General features: G+C 42.7%; 1 protein-coding gene across 1 annotated transcript in view; it reads right to left on the bottom strand.

Moving 5' to 3' along the window:
- Positions 1 to 15,411, bottom strand: part of LOC126865605 (uncharacterized) — a 59,631-nt gene extending 44,220 nt beyond the window's left edge. The window contains exon 1 of the mRNA XM_050618345.1: positions 14,252 to 15,411. Coding sequence (XP_050474302.1) covers positions 14,252 to 14,377 — 126 coding nt within the window. The 5' untranslated portion in view covers positions 14,378 to 15,411. The remainder of the gene's footprint in view (positions 1 to 14,251) is intronic.
- Positions 15,412 to 24,397: the final 8,986 nt, after the last annotated feature.

The following is a 24,397-nucleotide window of genomic DNA, read 5'->3' on the forward strand; positions in this document are numbered from 1 at the left end:
GGTCTTATGTTAATAAGAAAATACGTGAAAGTTATATCTAGAATTTATATATTTGAAACGAAGAAAAGGAAAGAAAAGGAGAAGAAGGAAGAAGACACGGTGGGAAAGGATTGTAAAAAGAGGATTTTCTCGTTGGTTAAATTTAATAAAATACGAATAGAACGATTGTGACGGATCTAAGATAAAACTGTTGAATTGGAAGTATCCGCTCGAAAAATCTCTTTATGAAAGCGGAGCTGCGCTTCAAGATAGTTCAAATGGTTACGTAAGCATCTCTTACTTATTATCCAATTACTCCCCGCGAAATCGGAATATCTAACAATTAATTTCACGTGCGCGCCAGAACAAGCCTCGCAGGAGTCTCTGCTCCGCAGGGTTAATTATTCAAACTGATTAATCGTTCTGTAATTATGCATTCGGACCACGTTTCATAAAAAGAAACCAGCCACCCTCGGCCCCTTCTTCCCTTCCTGGCAGGCTGCAATTAATAGCGCGTTATCTTTTCTACTTAACTGCCTTTTTTCTTAATTATAATTTCCCGTTGGATTCTACGGATTCCTCGATTCTTATACGAGCCTCTCTTCTCCCAATTAATCGAACGTTCCGATTAAAAGACAATCAAAGACACTTTTTCTTCGCGATTTAATTATTTCAATCTCTCTGCTTATACCTTGTTCTGCTGGAAAGAACGGCGTACCGTTCTCTGTTAATTAAAGGAACAACCGCCTGTGAAAGATATTACATGCCTCGCGTTAAATCGTCCAGGAAGTAAACCAGCGAGCCGGCGTTCTATAAGATCACGCCGGTTTCCGTCTCGCGATCGTTAAACGTCGAATCACGACAACGACGAGAAGGTCTGGAAAAAGTGACATCAGACTGAAAATGCATTTCCATCTGTCGTGCACACTGACCCACTTTTCCCGTTTTCCGCTCCCACAATATGTTCGCATTACCCGCGTTCGATACGTTCCTCGCATTCTCCATCGTTCGCTTCCAGCCACCAGACCTTTTAAGTCAGCTTTTTAATTTCTCCCGAACCATTATTCTCCGACCATTATTATTCTGTTTCCCGTTTCTATCTTTCTCCCACCCTGGTTTTTGCCTGACGAAGTTTATTACAGTTCTTTGGAGAGATCGTATGATATTTTGCGAATTCGAAGCTCAAAAGCCCGGATATGTTCGCCAGGGAAGGAGCGCGCGGAGTTATGGTTCGACGAGATTCGCCCATCTCTATTGGGGGAAGCAATCACCATCAATTAGGCGAATTCTACCAAGTCGAAATCTGTTTCGCGTCCTGGGGTGCCAAGAGGATGGCTCAAAGCTTATTGCAAGTCAAAGCCGATCCCATAGGATATACATCGGAGAATACAGTCTTGTCTCTGGTTTATGCATTTCTCACGACCATATCGATTTGACTGACGTCGATTTGAAATCCACGCATCGTGTCCTATGCATTAGGAAACTCCTATTAAGGTATGAAATTTACTTGCTACTTTTGCACCAACGTTCGATTACCTTTAGCTACTTCCTTGATATGGCGCAACAGAAACACGACGACTCTCGAGCAAGGGCGAACGCTGATTGATCGCGAAACGGTTATTGATAAAGAGAAAGTTCGCCAGGACGAGGCGGCTCGAACGAAACACGCGGAAACTTTTTTTAATATCATAACAAGCAATATTTTTTGGATTACGAAGAGGAAAGATACTAAAAGATATTTGTTTAACTGCAAAACAAAGAGGACAATTTTTCTAACATAGGATCGATAATCGACGAAGTTAACGGAAGTTAAAATTCCTTTGCCAATTAAAAAATAGAAAACGTAAATTATCGCCTTCTTTGTCTGTAGTTTTCGTATGTGTATGAACGTTTGCTACAAAAATCTGTTTAACTATCGACCAATGGCATAGTCTAAGGCTTTCGCGTAGTACAATATTAACATTCACGTCACGACTACAACGTCGGAAGTCAGAATATAAATGAATTATCATTTGCCACGAATCTCGTGGAGACTGAAAGCTGCGCAAATATTTGATATAATCGTGACGAGTAGGGAAAATTATTTTTCGATGCAAAACCAAGCAGAGAACCATCGCTCTTGAATCAAAGTTGAGCAAAAATATGTGTGTGGTTTTTGTTTTAAACTTCCCAGCATTATGCGATGGATCTTTCATAACATTGCGTTTTAATTGCGCTCGATTATCACTGGCGAGGCAACGCCACCAGGAAATGTGGCTCGTTTGCATACGTAATCCTCCGTGAAAATCTCGCGTTACAACAAACCTATCCACTTATACATATTCACCGGGAGAAAAATCCATTTCCATATGTAACGTTTCATCGAATCGAGGAAACTGCCGTGACAGCAGCGATTGCGTATTTTTCGTTTGACGTTACCAGAGCGTACAATATTGTCAGACCATCGTACGCTGTAATAACATCAGAAGACCAACAGTAGACGATAACGTAGAAGGATTTTGCAAATATACCTCGTTGCTTCGCGGTAGGTTCGTTTCGTTACAAAATAAGGAAACTCGATCGAGTTGACGAATACCCAACTCGGAGACGAGCGTATTCCGTCGAGTCGAAATACACGAATGGTGTGATCATGTTCTATATTGTAAAGGTATAACATGCGAATTAATAAACAATACATAATACACGTAAGAAAATGACGATAGCTAATATCCTTCGATCGTAGTAAATAAATAATCGTAAATTTTTAACATGAAAATAATACTGATCGGATTTGTTGAGGTTGACTGATAGAGGAACGAGTGGATGAATTTGTAATAGAAAAATATATTGAAATAAATATAGGTATAAGTATTAGATCGTCGGAAAAGTTTCTTTCGTTTTATAAGAAAATAATGGATGCACATTTTTCGTTTTACATTATTTTGTCGAATTACGTATGATCCATTTTGTTCTATCAAGATAAAGATTACAACGTTCGACAAATTAGATTTAATGTTTGTATACAGATGCGTTGTTGTAAAAGACGCGCGTGTAAGAGAAAGACACTTTTCCGACAACCTAATATAAGTATTAGTGTATACCGATCCGTATCCTCACTTTTGCATTGTTACAATACAATAGACGAAGCTATGATGGGGAGAATGTGCATATATTTATAGCAAAGGACATCGCCAAAAAGTTAACCTTGTAGCCCTAGCTGAAGGCTACAAGAAACAGCAATAGAAATCTACTTATAGCACTTTTATTTCTAGACCTTGTAATCCGAAACAAAAATTATATTCAAAGGTACAATAATATGGACCTCTCCTTATTTCGAATGTTTCTGTTTCACTAAATTCTCTTCTCCAGAAAAGGTATAGAGTTTTTCTTGAAGTAATCACTTCAGCAGAATTGACCGAGAAGAACGCTAACTAATATATAAGAACGCTAAGTTAATATTCAATAGCGGTGTGCAACAATAGGCGAAAGCACATGCAGTCAAAGTTTCGAGTAATTCGAACAAGGGGTAAATGAAACGTAACGATCATAGGACTTCCAGTTGACGCGTCTGGGTCACCGACAAACAAACTTTCCCCTGTGGGATAACGCATCCGCATATAGAACAATATTTAGGTATCAGCGGGCAATAGCTAGACTGAAAAACCATGGCCAGCGTTTGCACGCGGCCGACACTCTCCGGTGAAAAGTTGAGCTTCGAAACCACGGGAAACCCGAAGCTAAAAGCTCGCTGTTTCCCTGGCTCGTCTGGAAAATGTTTCATAGCTCAACGAGAGGCTTTCAACGGTAACTTTCTACTCCTATAGAGTTACTCGCGTCAGGAAAATCTTTTCCCTCCTCCGTGTTCCTCCATTTCGTACAATCTGCACGTTTGCAAGGGTCGATTGTGTTCATGCGATACAAATAAAAAGGAAAAAGATAAAATTCAACTTCGATGGACTCAAAGGGAAAATAGGATGGTAAAAAAAAAAACCGCTTCCGGAGATTTTATATTTTTCAATTACAGAGCTCGCGGTGTTTATCGTTGCGTTTAGCACGGCATTTGTATTCTTTTCCACTAGACGTGTGCTCTTTTAGTATCTCGACGAGTACATTGTCCACTGTATAAGTTCAACGGTTATAAACAGCCTTTGAATGTAACTTATTCGGTATAAATTAGGAAAAGGGTTAACGTTTAAGTTCCGACAATGGTACGCAAATTCTGATAAGTTCTCGATGGTTGTGTGACGAGGAGATATTTACAATAGCGGCATTTTACCAAAATATCTCTAAATAATAATCCCATGAAAACGCTTTGAATCTTCGTCACGTATGTCCGCCTTTTAATCTCGATTCTGCGAAACAGCTTGGTGAAACGAAAACCGCGGCTTTTATCGCTTTTGCTTCCATTTTGGTCTTTTTTCTTCTTTGCTTTTTCTCCGGCACATGACACCAAAACGCGGACGAGTCACGCCAACTTCCGCGTTCACTGACGCGCGTATTCACGATTATAACCCGACAGTATCGCGAAACCTTCGAAACAGAAGCGTACCGTGCTGCTTTACGGCTTTGTCCTCCCCAGCCGAAATCTTCGTTGGTTGCGCGATAGAATCCACGGAACGTTGGTTTCGCGGTAAATGGAAGTGCAGCGCGAACTTCTGCAACGGCACTTTGCCTGCACAAAGTTTTTCAGGCCAAGAATTTGCATGCATTTCTGTCCCAAGCAAAGTAGCTTGCAAGTTTCGAATTACCAGGCATTACGTGCCGCCTTCTTTCCCTTGTACGTCCCATTCGGTGATTCTTCCGTGTTTCTGTCCGACCAAACAACCGAGATTATTACGGGAAAGTTTCTTGGCCTTCGGCTGACTTCATCGACGACGAACGTTTTATACTAGCCACGTTCGAAAGGTTGACGATGAACGAGTTAGAACGAAATATTGTTGTAACAGAAGCGTAAACTTCCCTTCACCAAGTATCAACAACAAGATAAAAGTTTACTCGTTTCGCTCGGCTCACAGGGTTAAGCAAACTGCAAACAACGTGTCGTTGGCGGATTCGTGGCTATTTGTTCGAGCCACATTTTCCAGGCGCGAAAATCGTACGGTAGATAAGTCGGTGGGGGAATTATTCGAAGAATCCAATCGGAAAGTTATTCGTCAGGGAAGTTGAAGATATCCGATCTCGTTTTGTTCGTACTCGTTTCTGGTTTCCGTGCACCCTGGAACGCGGATCTTATCGCCTAAACTTCCTTCTTCTTCTTTCACTCGGTCATGATTCAAAGTATATTCTCCTGATGGAACTCCATTTGTCGAAAAATTGTTGGCCGAATAAAACGGACAGTAGAACAGATTAACCGTGAATCCTCTTTCGATTTAACAAGTTTCCAAGTTATCCCGGGGATTTTTTTTTTAAACGAAACGCCATGCGGACCATCACGCGAACGAACTTTTCGGGAAATGAGATTTCGAAATAAACGCCTCCGTTTCACGCTCGGCGAAGAAAGAGATCCAAAAGTTCTCTACGAAACTTCGGAATTTTATTTCCACTGCTTCGTATTCGTTCACTGTCTGTCACTCTGTTCCGCTGTTTCGCAATTCGCCCGTCCCGTAAAACCGATGAAAAAAAGGTATTCGATCTGATAAGAGAATCGTTCGTTTACGACTCTTGTAACGCACACGTGCTTTATATAAAGAGAAACAAGCAAACAAACAAAAAAAAGAACAAAAAAGAGAAAGAAAAATATGTTTGTAAAAATACTGCGATTCGCCGAACCATCGCTGCAATTATACATCCTCTTCGAGACACACTAAGAGAAATACGAGTATAAACTGAAACGTAGAGAAATGCAGGAAATACATTTCGTTAATTCTCTAATTTACTCTCTGTTATCAGTTTATTACATCTACGCAGACCTGAAACGAAAAGCACTCGGGAGATGGCTTTTAAAATTTCCGAGCGTTTGCATTTATTATTGAGTTAGAGTGAAATTCGCATGGAGAAGGAAGAAATAAAGCTGAACCCTTATCTCGTACGTGCTACGTAACGTTTGTATTTAAACTTATAGTCCGTCGAGGTCTATCCGCCTCGAGGAACTTATTGCGTGAAAATGGAAAGAAATGAAAGGAGGCGAGCCATAACCGTGGGACAATATAAAATTTCCATATTTAAATTTCCTCCTTCAGCCGCGTTTTTACGATTCAGCCGGCCGCTCTTGCGAATATCCTACATTTTGATTAAAATCACCACTTACTTACGAGAACAGAGGAGAGGAAAAAAGGGGAGAGTCCTCTAATTCTTCTAAAGTCGGTTTCTCGATAATTAGCTTCCTTCAAGATGATCGAGCAAAGCGGTAACGTGCAGATACGATGGTGATCGATTGGAAGAAAAACGAGCCTCGCCTTGGTACCGCGAGAAAGACAGCTTGAGCACGAGAGAAAAAATTAACGTTTCTTGCTGTACTGCAGCGTAGTAAGTTAGCAGCTATCTGTGAAATACGAGAAAAGTTCTACCACGGTCCATCCGGGGCTTCGAGCTGACGCGAAACCCCGCCACCGACTTGACTTCGTTTTCCTCGCGGCTGAATAGAACTCGTCTCGTCGACTCTAACGGTGTGGAAAACACACAGAGATGAAATTTTTCCGCGTGAAATTCGGCTATCGAAAAGGGATATCCCAGTGCATTGCATCGATCTCGGAGTCATCCTGTCGGGCTGTCGCTTCACGTTCCGATCTTTCTACTATAAACTTTAAGGTGATAGTAGAATTCCCCTTGAAAACTTTCGAAACTGTGCCGCGTGGCGAAAGATCTTCTCGCACGGTCGAATTCTTTGAAAATTGAATCGAGTCGCGCTCGGTTCGTTCCACACGCGTTACATAAATACTCGTGTAGAGATCAATGACTTGAACACACCCGGAATTTCTATGAATAGTGGGCGATGCGATGAATCGATGTCAATTACCGAACAGCAACGTTTCCATGTGCATCTACGTACAATTGCCGTGTTTAACGAGAAACCTATTCGAGACGGGTATAAATATACGATGACGGAATAAAATAAAACGAAACAATGCTGGTATACATTTATGTAATTTATATAGCTGGCTAAGCAGCGAAGTGTGCGTCTTTCGAGTTCGACCACCCGTTCGTGTACGGAATAATAGAAACCCTTTAAAACGAAAGCCTCTCGTCGATGAGGCTGCTTCTAACACCGTAAATCTCGCACAATCTCTGGCAACCATATACCTCGAGGAAAAGCACCATCCTGGATTTCTCGTGCTTCAAAGTGGAATATAAAATAGATCCGTAGTAATTGTCAGATATTTTGCCTTGCTTCGCGTTGATAGCAGCCATTAGTGGCGATAAAAAACCTACCCAAATAAAAGTTAGTTGACGAGAGGTGGATACAACCGTTCTTAAAATTTGATGCGCCAAAACTGTAGAATCCGAGCGCGTAAAAGAGACACATACTTACTACGTTGAACCGTGAAGTGTAAGTTCAAGGAAAAAAGCCTCTGTACGTTCTTCCTTCGAATAAACCGCGTAAGAAGCCTGATAGTAAAAACGCGACAAAGTTCTTTCCTCTTGGGTCGGTGGTATCGATCGAAGGAGTTTCTTGTCGGGTTTAAAACGTTTGATTGAAAAAGATACTTCTGGCGCGTGATACCGCTCTTACCATCTTTTTTTCTCTTACTCTTCTCTTTCCTTTTTACAATGGAAAATTCATCGAGATAAGACTTTTTATTCAACTGCCTCGAACACACATCGAAAGACGACCAATGTCGTCCAGAGACTCCGATAAATCTCCCAGTAATCCCGATCGATCGTGCTCGCAAAGAAAGCTCGCGTTTTCATGCAGTGGCGCGGAAACATTGTACTCTTTCCCCGTCAGTGAAAAGCGGCCACAGTGACGACGACACGTTCGCATGTGCAAGGGAGGAAGCACACCGTGACGTTACAGGCAGACTGCAACAGCTTGCCCATAATACGGGGGCTACGCGGACTTTCCTCCAGGCTTTACATGGCCGAAGAATTTCCCGCTGAAATTTCTGTTCCGCCAAAGGGCTTTTACCAGCGGGCTCTTGCAAGAACTTTCGCAATCAATTCTACGCGCGTCAATTTGCAACTTTTACACACACTTCCGCCAGGCGCTTGTACACTCTGTAATCTTTGTCCAAGTGCGCTATAGGTCTTGCGCTTTTTCTTTTTTCATTCTCCGTCCGCGCACAATTTTTTAGTCGCACGTAAAGTCATCTTTTAGGTAGCTTTCCCGATGCAGTTACACCTACGTTATCCAAATAGCATTTTCACGTAAGATTTACATCATTTTCGTGGTTCTTAGTCACATTTAATTAATTCTCTTAGATGACCTTGTTTGCGGTTGTAACGTTCACATACTTAAAAAAAAAAAAAAAAGAAAAGAGGATGTACTTTTTTCTTATTTTTAAACTATTTTCTCTTTTACACCCAACCTATTTTTTTTCTCTCGCCAGAGATTCCACGTTCCTTTGATGGAACTTTATTGCAAAATCGACTTACTGCTTTATAGAGGACTTTTACAACTTTTTGTTTCTGGAGGACTGCTCTTCCCCCCCCCCTCTCTCTCTCTCTCTCTCTCTCTCTCTCTCTGATACGAATTAGCTTCGATTAATTTATATACAAGTGACGAAAGAAAATTCTAAAGTTGTTAGATGGTCTTGGTTGATACAAAGTTTAAAGTATTGGATGAAACTGAGTAGCATTAATTTTATTTAATTATACGATAATTAATTACATCGAATATCCGGACGACGATATTTCGAAAATCTTGAACGAATTTCGGGAATAACCGAAGAAAACTCCATGAAAAAATATTCTCCTGATACCCTAGTTTCGAACACGATCCATCAGGATGAAAGCGAACATGCTAACCGCGATATCTACGTTCGATATTTAGAGCACCTTGTACCAGATATTTCTGATCCAAAACTTAACTACTTCGACATGAGCCGATGATGTAGTTGCAAGTTAACTATTAGGTTGCCCCAAAAGTTTCTTTCGTTTTATAACGAGATAATAGACGCACAACACTTTTTATTTTTTATTATTCTATCGAATTACGTATGATCCATTTTCTTGCAATAAAACGGACGAAACTTTTGTGATATTTGAACAACGTTGTGTGCAACAACATCTACAGACGCCTATTATATTCCTACGCTTTTCTTCGTGCTTTTACTACAACCTATTTAATCGTGTGTTCTATACGGCGGTAAAATAAAATTTGCTTACTAGAATTGCTAAATATCGTAAGTTTGCACGTTGTAATTTGCATTTCATGTATTTTATACATGTATTTTCTACGGAACTTTTTTACGCCACTCTTTACCCCATTTTTCTACAAAACCCACTTAATGTTCATACTTTTTCGACAAAAAATACGACAAGTTTTATTCAACGCTAAAATCTGTCAAGTTTCGTTAATCAAAAGCTATTTTACGCGAATAACGTTAACGGTGTAACGAAATAGCGTATTAACAATTTTCTAGCAACGAAACATAAAAATGCAAAAAGGAAAGAGAGGACGATTAAGAAAAGCTGTCGGTGAATCTGCCACGACAAGCTGATTGCTTTCTAGATGTGCGCGTCAGAACGCAGCCAGCTTTGAAACCAATTCCGCAACAGCTTGCCCATAACTCGGTTCGCGGTGGCTTCTCGCGCAATATATTCAGTACATGAGCCTTAAATGGAATTTATGCTAATCGACGCGCTGTAGCTCGCAAAACTCTAAACAAAAGAGAACGTCAAACCGGCGAATCGTCGAGGAAAAAGCTTTGACGCGTGCGGTGGTACTTTAACGAGGCATTGGCCGCGTGATTCGAGCTCTCGAAACGACCGATTCGGTTCGTCGTTTAGTGTGGTCCGTTCGCGATTTCCACCGGCCAAAAGAAGAAAGTTTATCGGTCGGAGAACAATCGCAGCCTGTAAAAGGTTCAGCGAGTAATTTAATCACCCTACTACCTCTGGTTCATTAGCGATTTGGTAACGAAGCAGGCTTCTTGGCGAAATATTATTTCCCCTGATTATGTAACTCGGTGAAACAAATGTCTTCCTCGAAGGGTAAACGCTTCGCTCTCACCCCGGAAATTCTACGGAAACGTGACGCGCTCGTGTTAAAATTAATCAACGCATTGGCGAATTATCCGTTTGAAATTTCCCTCTGCTGTACGCTTACAGCTATTAACATTTACATACAGACGTTTTATAGGGATTGCAAACGCAACGATTCGTAACGTGATCGTACAGTCGTGAATCACGGGACAGAGGACACGGAAACCTCGAACCTGAGAGGAGATTGTCCAAACTGTTGTTTCGTGAGGGTCGGCAGGTTCTCAGTGATATACTTCTATTACGCTCCCAAGTTCATCGTTATGATTGAAGCCAATGTAACACACGCAACGTACACATAACATTGGTTAAGTGACGGCTGGACGCTTTACATGCACAATATGGACCCCAATTGCGGTGCTGTGTGATCGATGTTGGTATAAGGCCAGCGGATTGGAAAGTTTACCGTGTCTGACAATGCCAACGCGAAATTGCCAACATTTACGGAAGTTCCAAACTAGTAAATTCTATATTGAACTCGTGACGCGTAATATGTATTCGTGGCTATGAACAATCGCTACGGTTTTACAATTCCATCCGACGCAAATCTCAATTCGGCTGCCAGATTTACGATGCTAACGTAAAAATATGTTTGCCAACCTTTTGTAAACTTTGCCGATCCGACACCAAGCGCATTGATAAAACAAGCAAACGGCGCAGAGGAAAAAGTATCGGATCGCAGCGGATTAATGTCACGCGTCCGAACAATAGTTTCCACGGTTCTGTGTGAATTTGTTTCGCAATAATCCCTAAGACAGCGTGCCAAATTGCGCAGCTGTGTCAATTCGCGATAAACTTCCTCTTCTTCGCTTTCTCTCGCGGTAACGATAAGAAATGCAAACCATCTTCCATGCGTACGCTTCCGATTGAAGTTTCGCGCAACAAAGATTCAACAGGACTTACTTCGAAGCAATTTTGCAACCTCAACTTGAATCGGGCCGATGCATTTTCATTCAGCGGCAGGAATTTATTTGGACTTGGCCTGATAAATCGTTAATCGTCTTGACGCAACACTATAGTCGGATCGTAGGCTCGCACGTTCTCGTCAATTTTTAAAAGCAAATTCGCGGTCGGAGACGACCGAGCTTTCCCTCAGAAATCACAGCATCTACGCTTCTTTCGGGGGGGCTATCGTTAGCTTATCCTGTCAGGAAGAGAAGAGAAACGACGAGGGAAAAGCGGAAAAAGAGGAAAGAAGTACACGCTCGAGCGCTAACCTACTTGGAACTGTAAATGCGCTGGATCCACTGCATTCGCAAGCGCGTCACTGTATCACCGGAGGGTCCCAGCCAATCTCGCATCACGATGGCTCGTCTACGATTTAAGTAACTGTCCTATTTCGTTTCTTTATGCCCGGCTACGTGGATTTCTTTGAGAAAAAGACAAGCTCTTTGGGCGAGACTTTGCTAATCGTTGATGTATCTCGCTGCTACTCTTGCTAAGTCGAATGGTTCGTTACCTGGCGCTTCACGACGACTGTTGCAAAGACGATCTCTGCTCTTTCCTTAGGGTGTCAGATTATCCACTTTAGACGGCAGATTTTTTTCTCAAATTCTTCTTTCAATTTCTCGACGAGGTTAGACAACGCGTGGTTCAAAATCGTTCAGGAAGATGAATCGTGCGGAAACGTCGCGTCGCGGTGATGTCGTGAAGTAAACGCGGTATTGTCGCGATATATCGCTGTGGCGTTGTCGCGTTCTATATTTCGGGACGTCCGATCGCTCGTAATTCGTCATTTTATATTCAATGCATAAATTTTTCGAGGGATCGATACAACGCCGATGCAAAAACGCGAACAATCGCAGAGCCGAGGAAAAAATTCTAACCTCGTGATCGGTTCGCGCCCGTCTAATACCACAACTAGCGAGTCAGCTACATTTTCAAGCCATCAATTTGCATTTTCCAAGAATTCCATACGAATCTTCGAACCCAATAATCTCGTGCGGTGTCTTCGATCGTCTGCGAATCCGAGATATTCCAATATATACGAACAGCAGAAAAGGGGAAGGTTTTCGATAAATATTTTTCCGCGCAATCTGCCGCGTTTCCGCTGCGTTCTATCCTCGCCGCTTATTCGTCGACTTGGCGGAAAAAGGAGGATGCTTGACGAGACAAAAAGAGAGAGCGCAAATCGCGTCGATAACGCAGCCAGATACGAATTACGAGCTCTTGGACGTGGCCATTTAAATTATAGCCGTCACTTAATGCGCTCGCTACATAACCAGAAGCCCCGAACGACTCGACAACTTCGTAGAGGCCGCGTGCCAGGAACTCGTAATTGTTTTGAATTAACGATACTTTAAGCTACGGCTCAACTCCGTGCCACTACGGACGCGACTCGTCTCTGCGCGCTTACTCGCTCTCCGTACGCCTCCACCGTAGCGATTTACAAACATTCGATTTTAACGTTTCTTAATTCAGGTAACCGCCGTGCCATTTGCCGCAGCATCGGCAGAAAAAATACGCGCGAATGAAACGAAAATACAGGCACGTTACGACGAGTAAGCATGTTAAAAAAAAAAAAAAAAAAAGGAAGAGAAAACCAAGCACAAACATCAAACTAGAGTATCGATTATCCCACGCAAGATGCTAGAATTCTGGCAGGCGAGCGTATGCGCGCGAACCGACGCCGGACGTCCATTAAAAAAGCTCAAATCTGACCCGATTCTCTAAAGCGCCGGCCCCGTGCATCTCTATCGAAAACAGTTTACCCTCTGATGAACTCACGATACAACGTAACGAATTTTTATCTATCGAAGTTAAACAGGGTGGCTGGTGCGATTGGCCAAAAGGCAGAAAAAGAGGAAGGAAAAAGTATCTACAGCGTTGGCGGGGAGGGGAAAAAAACTATATCTCGTCTGGCGTGAAATGATTTTTTTATTAATTCCGACGAACGGAACGGAGAATAAAATAAAAAGGTAAATGGAGGATGGCGGAAACCGGGAGAAAACAACCGACGCGCTTTCGAAAACGCCGCGACACGTCCACGGTGTTATCGATATTACATTTATCAGCGAGGTCGCATCGAATGCCGCCTGCCTTTCTACCTTTTTCCTCTTCTTCCTCGTATTTTTTTTTAATGCGCGTCCGCTGGACTCGCATTTTCCCTGCTACGATATTTTTCTTTTTTTAATGGAAAATAAAAGCGGCGGGGGAGACACGCGATGTAACGGTAGGTTGTCACGGCTCTCAAACTCGGCAACAAACCAGCGCAGTTATTGGAATCGCATTAATCTGAAAGAGGCGAGGTCCGACCGAGATCCGTATCTTTCCACGATATATTCTACTGTTGGCAGAAAAAAAAAGAGCGATACAAATCATCCGTGGATCTCTGAATTTTCATTGGGACAGATCGATGTCCGCGTCTCTTTCTTTTTTCCTTTCCACGTACGTAACGATAAAAATCATTCGATACACGTTGAGGTTTGCCAGGAAAAGACGAATGAAAGACACCATCGTGCGTCGATATTTCATTCCGAGCTTTTAATGGCGCTTCGATTAAACGTTCCCGAGAATCTCCGGTACGAGCAGCTCGCGCATTATTTTACGAGTATGCGAATTCTTGCCTGTATAGAATTTCTACGTGCGATTCGCACCATCGCGTCGCGTCGGTCGAGTGTGCCCTGGAATGCTTAAGACGATGCGGCAAACATGGTTTTTTCGCCTCTTCGTAAAAGAAACGGCCGTTACGTAGAATCATCGCATGGGTAATTGTTTTAAAGCAATCACGGAAAAATCCTGCTCGTTCCAGTTTACGTGGCACGAATTTAATGACGCGATTAAAACATCCTCGGAAGAACGGTTCTTGCTCGCTGCAAGGAAATAAAAGAAAGGCGAGATCGTCCGACTGGTAAATTTTTCATCGCTTTTTCAATAACAGAACGTCATTCGCTAACACTCTAACATCCTAGCGAAGGAAGTAAAAGGAAGAAAAATTCGCCACGTTGGAACGCGGAAATCCTTGGCTTTAGTCTACAGTGAAAATCTGATGTCAAGACTGAGGATGGTAGCCAATTATTTTCACGATTGGACGTGTCAATCCAACAGGCAAACCGCAGAAATCCACGGTTACGTAATCGGCGGATGATCGCGGAGAACGACGAAAAAAGAAAGAAAAAAGGAGGCGGAGGAAAGGACAATAGAGAAGACTTACCGCGTTCAAATCGATCTCCTCTTGAGAATTCAGGTCCGGACACGTGAAGATCGAATAGCCCGTCTCGAGGGAATTGTCGGCCCGTGTGACACCGACCAGAATCAGCACCACTAAGCACCACTTCATTGTCCACGCTGGATCTGCAGCTGGAATACTTCCAAAGTCCGATGTTCCTCTTTCGTGTCACGCGCGCGCCAGATCAACCGGTCGAAATGCTCGCTAGCATGGACGTTGTCGATCGCGATCGTCAGCCGTTCAACGAAAATATATTTCACGTTGCTCGCTCACGCTATGAGATGCGATCTTTCGAGACAAAAAACGCTCGGCCGATCGAACGCTGTGTACGTAATCACTGGTGCGGTTGGTAGGAGGAATTTTTTTTTCCAAACTTCAACGCGACCGATATTCGGTCGGTATAACGACGAGAACGAGAGACGACATCATAAACCCCGTCTCTGCGACTAATATTTTCCAAGCGAGTCACGCGACTCCCCCTGTTCCTTCGCTCTCTGTCGCTCACTTCTGGAACGCTTTAATTGAACGCCTCGCTCATCCCCGCGTCGCTCGTCGTGATCGATGGTTCAACGCATCGCTCTCGATCGTCCGGTGTTTTCTAGCTCTCGCTGGATCGCGTTTGCAAAAGGCTACGTGTACTTGGACGATCCGCTTTTTTCGCCAGGCTCTTTCAAGCCTTTCGCCGCGGGAGCATCGTAAACGGTGCTCGATGAAGGAGAACAATCGATACGGTGTCTCGATGAACGACGTCGCTTATCGTGGCTCGTCAGGGCGCGCGCATTTTACGCGGCTACTTGCGAATTTTTCGTGCAATAGTCGAAGTAGGCAACTGTCGGACGAAACGATGACACACAGACGACGAAACTCGAGAAATTGTAACCTTGAATTCTCTGCTTCTAGACCCGAACAAGCGTGGATCGAAAAATGCGGAGATCCACGAAGACGGACAGTAATGGTGACGCACGAGAACACTTGAATCACTGGCAAACCGTCCTCTTCACGAATTAATAAGAATCGTGATGGATCACGCGATCGATGCACTCGCAGAGCGTAAACGATGATCTACGGTCGCGTGAATGACGATCGAGCAGGCAGGGATGTGCACGCGGCGCAGTCGTAGGGCACTCTGACGTTCCCAGTCTGCTTGCTGGTCCTCGCTACGTCCGTCCGTCCGATCGTCGCGACGCCTCCACCAGAGCTGGGAGGGGAGCGGGGAAATAAGAATGGACCGTACGCGCGCGATGGGAATCGTGGATTATTGGCGGGATCGAGGGGACGAAGAAGGCAGTCTTCTTTTCAGCTGCGAATCAATTTTCGGCGAAGGATGCGCGAGAAGCGTGGATCCGTTTCAATTCTCGTCGTATCCCAGAATATGGAATCGATCGTTAAGCCTGTTTTATGTAAGAGTCAAGGGAAGTGTAACGTCAATTCATACAGGGGCCGGATGTGTGCAGGTTTCACCGCGTACCCTCAATTACCTCAGGGATCCACCATAAACTTAAACTTTTTAAGTTTATTATTTTTGTAAGTGTTATCCGTTTATGGATGGTCCTTGAAACAGTCCTTACTAATTACGGGGAAAGCGGGTAGTTACCTAATGGGAAAAAGCCAATACTTGACTAACGAAAAAGCTGGTTTTTCCCATAAACAATATTACCTACTAGCCACGTTGGTAGGAGGCTTTCTCCTCCTATCTTCATTTATTAACATGGCCTATAACCAATTGGCATTGTGGATCGTTACCCTCACTTTTCCTAACGGAAGGTGCGAACAGCGAATCCGCGTTGTTAATTAAAAAGGGCACAGCCACACCGAGCTTTCCTTCGTAATGAGACGAGAACACCTAGGGAGAAATAGACAAAACCTACGAATAGGGAACATCTCTCCGATCATTCTCAATTATTGTAAACCTGTGCTGTGCTAATAAATAAACCTGGTTACCTTCCTGTCTTTATCAACTAACCCTCAAGATTACGTGACAGAAGCATGGTACGGCTACGATAAAAGCGGTACTTTCCCGATCCGCAAGTTTTCGATTTTCTCCAAGGTTACTTGAAACGATGTGCTTTGCGTGTAGACAAGTAGAACGTCCGCCAGACTTGGTATATCGCGTATTTTTCAAGATGAGACGACGCGAGTTACTATGCGGAAAAATATAAAAGTTACAGTTGTCCCTTAACGTGACAAACGCTTGCTGTCCGATTTTTTGGCGAAAGACGTTTTAAATTGCCTTCGTTGGATCGTCTCCTCTGACGTGGAACATAGGCTTTCGCGAAGGAGGAAGAAGATGAAGAAGAAACAAAACTGGTGGTGGTTCCGTCACAGAATCGAGGATTACGAGAAAGACATCGACGAAAGGAATATGGGCGAATGATCGTCGCGTCGAATCGGTTTTCAATTTCGTTGGATATATGTAGGTCCAGCAACGTACACCGAATTGGCAGAACTAAATGATAGTGGTGGTCGACGAGTACCTCGATAATCGTTAAACGAACGCTAATTTTACTGCCCCATCGATTCAACGCCCTATCGAAGCCGCAAATTAATGTTCCATTAGAAACTCATAAACGCAGCTCGTATAATTTTTCCAATTCGATCGATATACATATAATCACATAAAATCGTTCGGCTCGTTCGTGTTTCAATTTTCCTTTAATTCTTCTTCGATCGGTCTTAATCGACCGAGTCCTATCGCGATTAAGATAACTTGAAACTTTTCAGAACTGCGTAATCTCGTAACGCCGATTAAACTATTCCGAAACCTTTGAATCTAACGATGGCTTAAAATTGGTCGTCAACATTTTTATGAATCATCCGCGTGAAAGCTTCGTGTCATCGTTGAATCGTGGGTGGAAGATAATTGAGACTTGGAAGAATGCAGAAGCGAAGGAGACGATGGAGAAGGAGAGACAGAAACTCGGCAAGTTGAGTAAAGACGGAGACAAAGAAAACGTAACTCGTGTAACGCATCGCTCAATGAAAAGTTAATTTGTTCGTTCAATCTGCCTGATGATTCGGCCTGCGGGCTGATAAACCTCGGCTGACGCACTTCACAGACATTTTATCGGCGGAACGAATCACGCGGCCAGATACATCCAGATGGGATAAAGGCGTTGACAAGATGATTAATCGACTTTGGATAGAATTCGGAGAAAACTCTTCTACCGAACTTTGGAAAATTGCTTGCACCTTTTCCCTCGTGACAACCGCGTCCGATCGATTCTTAACATATACCACGTGACTTAACAGTTGTAAATAGACTGCGAACGTTCGTGCATTTATCTACGGAAACTTAAACGCGCAACGATGATACAAAGTAATTGTACTAGTTGGCCTAGACAAGGCCAAACACGGCAGGCCAGACGGGAACTAGATGTCCGCTCATCCTTACTGCGTATCCTCAATAGTCTTAAGGACCCATCATTAATCCCAATAACTTGCTAGCTAAGGTCCTTCAGACCGAACAAATATCTTTACTTCTAAATCATTTTCTGTAGATTATTGTCTACTAAGGCTTGACACTGGAAAATTAGTTTTTCTCACGTACGATGCTTTCCACTAGCAACTTTCTATCGAGGGCGGCTAAGACCCTTCCTAGTCCACCAACCTTCGTTTATCCAATCAGAAGCAATGTATACTGCCCTCACTTCCCTGACCAAAATGTCATGAACAAATCCGATGGTCCCGTGCGCTAGACACACCCATCGCTAGCTTTCCTCCGACACAGCGTCGTCACTGTACTTTACTTATTCTACAACGTTAGAATAGTCAACAAGTCATTAACGGGTTACTCTCCTTAAATCAGTCATTTACTTAACGTATACATACTCAACAGTGTACCTCATAAGTGTTGGAAATAAAAACCTTATAACCCTGTTAATCGCAGCGTTATACTATTTTAACCGTCCCTATTATCTTAACGGAAATTAGGTGATCGATCAACTCGTGGTGTCGATTATTATAATCGTAACGGGAATTTACGACTCCCGTTGACGTGTTTCCTCGCGATTCGTCGAAAATACAGTACTAATGTTTAAAGGATAAAGTAAATGTGTATTTAGTTGTGTCACATTCTAGTCATAGAACTGTCGCGGGTATAATACCTCTTTCTGTCAAATCTGTATCACAAGACCAGTACTTTAATAAGAAAAACGCTCTGTGTCTGGATTATCGCTTTATGCGCGCAATTCTCGTGTCCGCTCTAATTAATTTACCGTTGCAAATTAAATAAGCCTTAGGTATAAATCAAATTACGGCGGGATAACGGTAAGTAGAGCGACAACTCTTCTAAAACGAATAAGCGGGAATCAGCGAAAACTTGCGAATAGTTTGTTTGCGGCGGTGTTTGAAATCGATGGATAGGCTGAAATTTAATTTCTCCAGCGGGCGCACTTTTTCCCCTTAAAACGAACAAAGCCGCATGATTATCGTGGTGCAGCGAAATTCGATAAATTTGGTGGAATTTGTGCAGCCACAAATTGTAGAGTGTACACAGCCGGTGTTTCCAAGTTTCTTGCGCGTTATCGAACCGAGCCAAAGAAGCGACACGGTTGTCCGAGTGTATCGCAATAACGGTGAACTTTCTCTATCGACTCGATTCCGAGAAATTATTAGACTCCGAGAATAACATCGCGGAAAAACAATGCTACTAAAATTACAACGTTTAAACCCGAGGATTAACTTACAGTTAATTGTCATCCTGTCGTTATAGAATCTCCTCTAAAACACGATTTCAAGCTTCTCGAAAATGAATTCTAAAGAAATTAGTATATGGCGTGGATGTAATTCAAAATGAGTACCAATGTACTCCGTAAAAATCAGCAGCGATCGCAGCAAACGACGAAAAAAGAATAAACAGCCATACGAGGCAGGAAAAGGATCGGGGACGATTCGCAACATTTTAGCCGTTCGAGATTTCCGCTTCCGCACGCTTCTAGCGAGGGGATTAATTACGACGCGACGACGATATAACCAACTGTACTGAGCGCCATTACGTGGCAGTTTAAAGCCAAAAAAAGAAAAAAGAAAAAAAAAAGTAAAAAGGAAGAAAAGAGAGCAGGAGAGACAGAGAACGAGGAAAAAGAGTGCGGCAAAACTAGAGGGGAAAAAGCGTAGCCAACGTGAAGAGCGTTTTTAAAAGATTTACATGACGGTAAGACCGCTGCGATTCCGCTCTCAAAGCCGATCCATGTTGAAAAATATCTGAACGTATCCCAAAGGTGGATCGATCGCGACATTCTAATTGAGAATTTAAATGCATGGCCGCGACTCAACCGATTACGATCTGGATTATTTAGCGACGAAAACGTTGCTTCCCTGCTATGAATTTATTTCCCTTAATTTATTACGAACAGTTTGATGGTTATTTATTAACGAGGCCCGTTACACTCGATTCACTGGAATTTCATAAAACGTGACTAGCAATCGTGCTAGGGAAAACTGATTAATTCTGTCTGGCTGCTGGACGAATCGTTACAACGCGCCGGAAATATGCCTTTTCCTCTAACAGACGACGCGTTTCCGTGACGTTTCGACACGTCAATCGTTACTATACGTCGGATACAGCGAAAAAGAGACACTGCTCGCTGCGACGTTAAAAAACTCTCGATTCTTATCAAAATTTACCGCGATTTTGTTACTACCGCTGTACATCGTTCGCGATATTTCTAATATTCTCCTTTGCTCTCCGCGCGATCTTATCTCGTTTCATTTCCACTTGATGCACCACTTGTAACATCCAGACTTTATCTTCTTACTTCTCCCTGTATTCGTTGCCGTGTACATGCTTCGAATACTCTACATCCCGTTTATCAAGCCTGGGAACGTAAAAAATTATTCGATAAGCAAAGCTGCGACCCGCTGCTGCGATTCTCATAACGAATGGCCATCTTAATCTTGCCTATTTGGAACGATAACATGAATTTGCATAACGATAGCTGTTACACCGCGGGACCACCGTCTTTTTCCTTGCCAACTTCAACTTCTTCCACTTTATCTTCTTCTTCTTTTTTTTCTTCTTTTTCCTTTTTTTTTTTTTTTTGTTTCATATCTATGCACCTTCGCCTTTGTCTAACAAAATGTTATAACCACGATTTTGTAGACATCTTTATTCGATGCTGTGTACACATTGTGCACAGGGTGCAACTAGCGCGACACAGCAACGTTTAAGTACAGAGTATCTAAGGTACGGAGCCTAATCTAAATAATAGAAATAAAAAGGAACGGTGGTAGAGAGGCGAAATCTTGAGGAAACAGCGTACAATGAATATTCACTATGCGAGAAAACAAAAAGGAAAACGAGATCGAAACGTTTTAACGGGGTTAGATTTGGGTAGAAACTAAACGATATTTCGTTTGCTCCGGGCACCTACCCTACGAATTTAACAATTTAATAATTGCGTTGCCCCTCTGTCAAGACGAAACTTCGGAAAGTTTCCGTATTGTGAAAATTAAAATGTATAATCTGCGCTTCAATTAAAATGTATTACCGAAAACGGTATAAGGCGAGTTCCCTTACAAAGAAACCAATGTATAATTTTGCTTTGTAAGCATAACATTTTCCCAGCAATTATTTAATCCTACTTTCGTTAACGTCGCTTTGTAATAAAGTGTTCCTTTCACGTTGAACTCTGTTTCGATCGCGTTTACACAACTTGCATATTTACATTTTCTGCCTGTGAACACGACGCACATCGACATAGTTCGTTCTTTGTATAGAAAACTACAGGTTTCACAGTGTCCCTGATGCTCGCGGACCTCAAATTGCAAATTCGAAAGAGGAAAACAATTTTCCCGTAATTAGCGAAATAGAAGTGCAGCTGGCGGGAAAAAAGGTCGTTATTAGACCGACTTTCTGGACGTTTTGGCATGAATTTCGTTAAAGAATATTCGATGGAGGGAGTAGTACATGCGGCAGAATAACAATTATTCTCCTTGGAAATACAGAGCAAGAGAACATCCGTAGGTAGTTGCAAGGACGTGGAGCGTCTCTACACTGGCGAGTGGTACAAGTCAGTAACTAGTCAACCGTCTCTGCAGAATTCGGAAAAAGACCAAGAATCGGACAGTTCGTCCGTTTAAATTAAATTCAAGCAGCAAAATATCACGCCGCGTATCAATCTTCCTAAACATCCTTCGCATTTTGTGCCCAACTTTTATTAAATTTCCTACTCTAAAGTGTCCTAGAACGCGAATCCGTAATTTAACCAGATTTATTCCCCAGCAAGCATATCGACGAATTTATACACGATATTCCCCTGGAGCAATAGGTTTCGTTGCACGTCATTAACAGAAACCGAATTGCGCGTTCTAAATTACTGTGCGTTAATGTCTAACATCAAGTAATTAGCAAATTAATTATTCAATTAATAGAATTTAATAATATCGACGTATTATCATGGTAGAGCGTAACAAATGATCCGTGTTAGAGATAGAGAGAGAGAGAGAGAGAGAGAGAGAGGCTGGAATTTATGCTACGACCGAGGGGCGTAATTTATATTTTCTAAAGGACCATTAAAACCGAGCGAAACGACGAATTTACACAGGCGTGCAATAAAACGCTCTCGACGCGATGTAAAATTCAGAGGTAACGGGTTCACGCTCGACGATGATTTAAACTGTTTACTTATTCTGAATGAATAGCCATGAAATAATCTGTGAAAACGCTTGATAAAAGTATCTATACGTTGGTTAACAATTAACCGTGATCGCTTTTACGAATCGATGGTAAAATGATATTTATTTTTTCTTTTCTCTCGCTTTAAACACGCCTGCAAAAGATAAATCCGATAACGTGAAATTCTATTAATAAGTTATAACGTGACGACTGTTCGAAATGTCAATCCTTTGAAGCACGTTTTTCCCCGTTTTTTCGCTTTTTCACTCTCTCACGCTGTAAAGATTTCCAAATATTCACCGTTTGCCCTCTGATTTCTCTATTTTTTATTTTTTTTGCTATTTCCTTTTAATCCTTTGTCCAACAAGAAATAGTTAACGACCGTCAGACGGAAGGTTTATAATACCGTTCCCTGTGTCCAGCTGAATTGACGATGGTAGTGGATGTTATTTCAATGTGCCGCATTCAGTCGAATCAATGGAATCACGGATCAATCGTGCAGTGAAAATCGCACGGAACGTTTATTTTGCCATGCGTTCACCGACACGGGCTGTGCATTTCAGACGAAGGATGAAAATTGCATCGATACCGGACCCGGAAAACGAATTTATTACACACCTCGACATGACCGACGCACTGGAATTAATGTCGAAATCTTCTTTCTGATTGAAATTCGCCGGAACATTTGTCACTGTGCGCGTCAACTGATTCGTATGTTCGTACACAACGGAACGAACATCTCCGAGATAGAAACGGTATCAAAGCGTACGAGTTCAGTAACTTTTTTCAAACTCCTGTCTCGCTTCTTTTACGTAACGTTGTTGCTTTCCCAACTGAGATCTTCTCAAATAGATTAACAAGATACAGCTCGCTAAAAAGCTTCCAGTCTCTGTAGTTGACCTAATTCAGAGAAATTGACACAATCTGTTAACTCTCTACTCTATGTTTTACTTGAAAGCGATCAAATACTCGGTGCACATCTATAATTCCCGAATTGATGATGGTGTCCGTGACACAAATCAGTCGTCTACAGCTTGTCTGCCGTATTAAATATCCAGCGTATTTTCGTTCATCTCGAGGGACGTGTTGGCCGGAGAACAAGAATCACGTTTACTCGTGTTGGGTCTCCGATCGTATATAAGACTCTCGGAGAAGCGTCTAGTGGGAAATATTTTCTCGGTGAAAGATGCTTGCACGCCACTATTGGTTTTGCGGTTTCGTAGCGCCCTTCTGCCTTTCTTTATCCCTCCACGCGACTCGTTTATACGTGTAATTCGACCCAGATACCTGCTACTTCGAAAAGCAAAGTCAACGCTTCCACTTTACTACGATGCAATTTATCGATAAAAGCTGGAATTAATATCGATGTCGTTTCCTGTTTTCATCCTTATTTTCAGTGTCTTCGATCGACGACGCATTCACCGTCGTTCCGTTGCAAATTTCTTCTGCAACGTTGCTCCGATTGTTGCAGAGTATCTCGAATGACCCTCGAAAGCGTGAAAGGGTCGTTTAAGAAGGGTGCAAGAAGTTGAAAGCGAGGGATAAAAGGGAGAGAAATTTGAAAGTAGGTCGAGGAAAAGGGGACTAACGCGACAACAAGCCAGGCGAAGTTAGAGCTCCGGAGAGTACAGTAATTAATATCAGTTTAGCGAGAACTTAGAAGACGCAATAAGTTAATAAGCAGAGCCACCAAGTTTCGCGTGCTAAACCACGGTCTTCCGGTTCCTGCGGTCCGATCCACCGACCTCTTTAACCAATTATTATCGCGATACGCGATTCACCGTAGCAGCGTTCCTCTTCGTTTCTAGGAAATTATTCGCTCGTTTCATCAAACGATCATTACGTCGTGAAATAATATCTTGTAACTGGAAATCGCGATAATTTCTCTTTCTTCCCTTACTTTCCATTCTCTATCCTTTCCCATTTCTCGTTTCCTCTCTTTCGCTTTTCCTTCGACCAACTTTTGCCATCGCGAAACAAAGTGTACACCGCCATTCGACGTGGGATTTCACATCGATAAGTCAAACGACGCGGCAACCAGCAATCACCGAGAGCAGCTAATAATCGTAATCTCGACTGGCAAAGCGGTTACGCCGACACGTCGCTAATAGGTAAACATACGTGCATAAATACACCTTTGCTCGTGATTGTCAGATACGAGAGGGCTCCAGAGGTCGTAGATATAGTTGCATCGCCTGGTTTTCGCCCCAAGTAACATGTAACGTATGATCTGTAGTGGCATCGAGGAGACATGGAAAGCTTGTACAGTCTGGTGCAAGCTTAAGGCGGCTAACCTAGTGTTTGCACGTCACGTTACACGAATGTTACGTATCGTGACGCGACAGCGAGCGTGTGGCTTAACGATCGAGGGCTGGTTTAAGCAAGGATAATTACGACCGAATACACCTGACGCGACATCTTCTCGCAGTCTCACAACCACCGACGAGAAAAGTATCGCGACAATTTTCACGCGATTCGACTAATAACGCGATCGTTTTAACGATTCCTAAGGATCA

The sequence above is a fragment of the Bombus huntii genome, chromosome 5 (assembly GCF_024542735.1).
Source record: "Bombus huntii isolate Logan2020A chromosome 5, iyBomHunt1.1, whole genome shotgun sequence".
In the NCBI taxonomy this organism is placed as follows: domain Eukaryota; kingdom Metazoa; phylum Arthropoda; class Insecta; order Hymenoptera; family Apidae; genus Bombus; species Bombus huntii.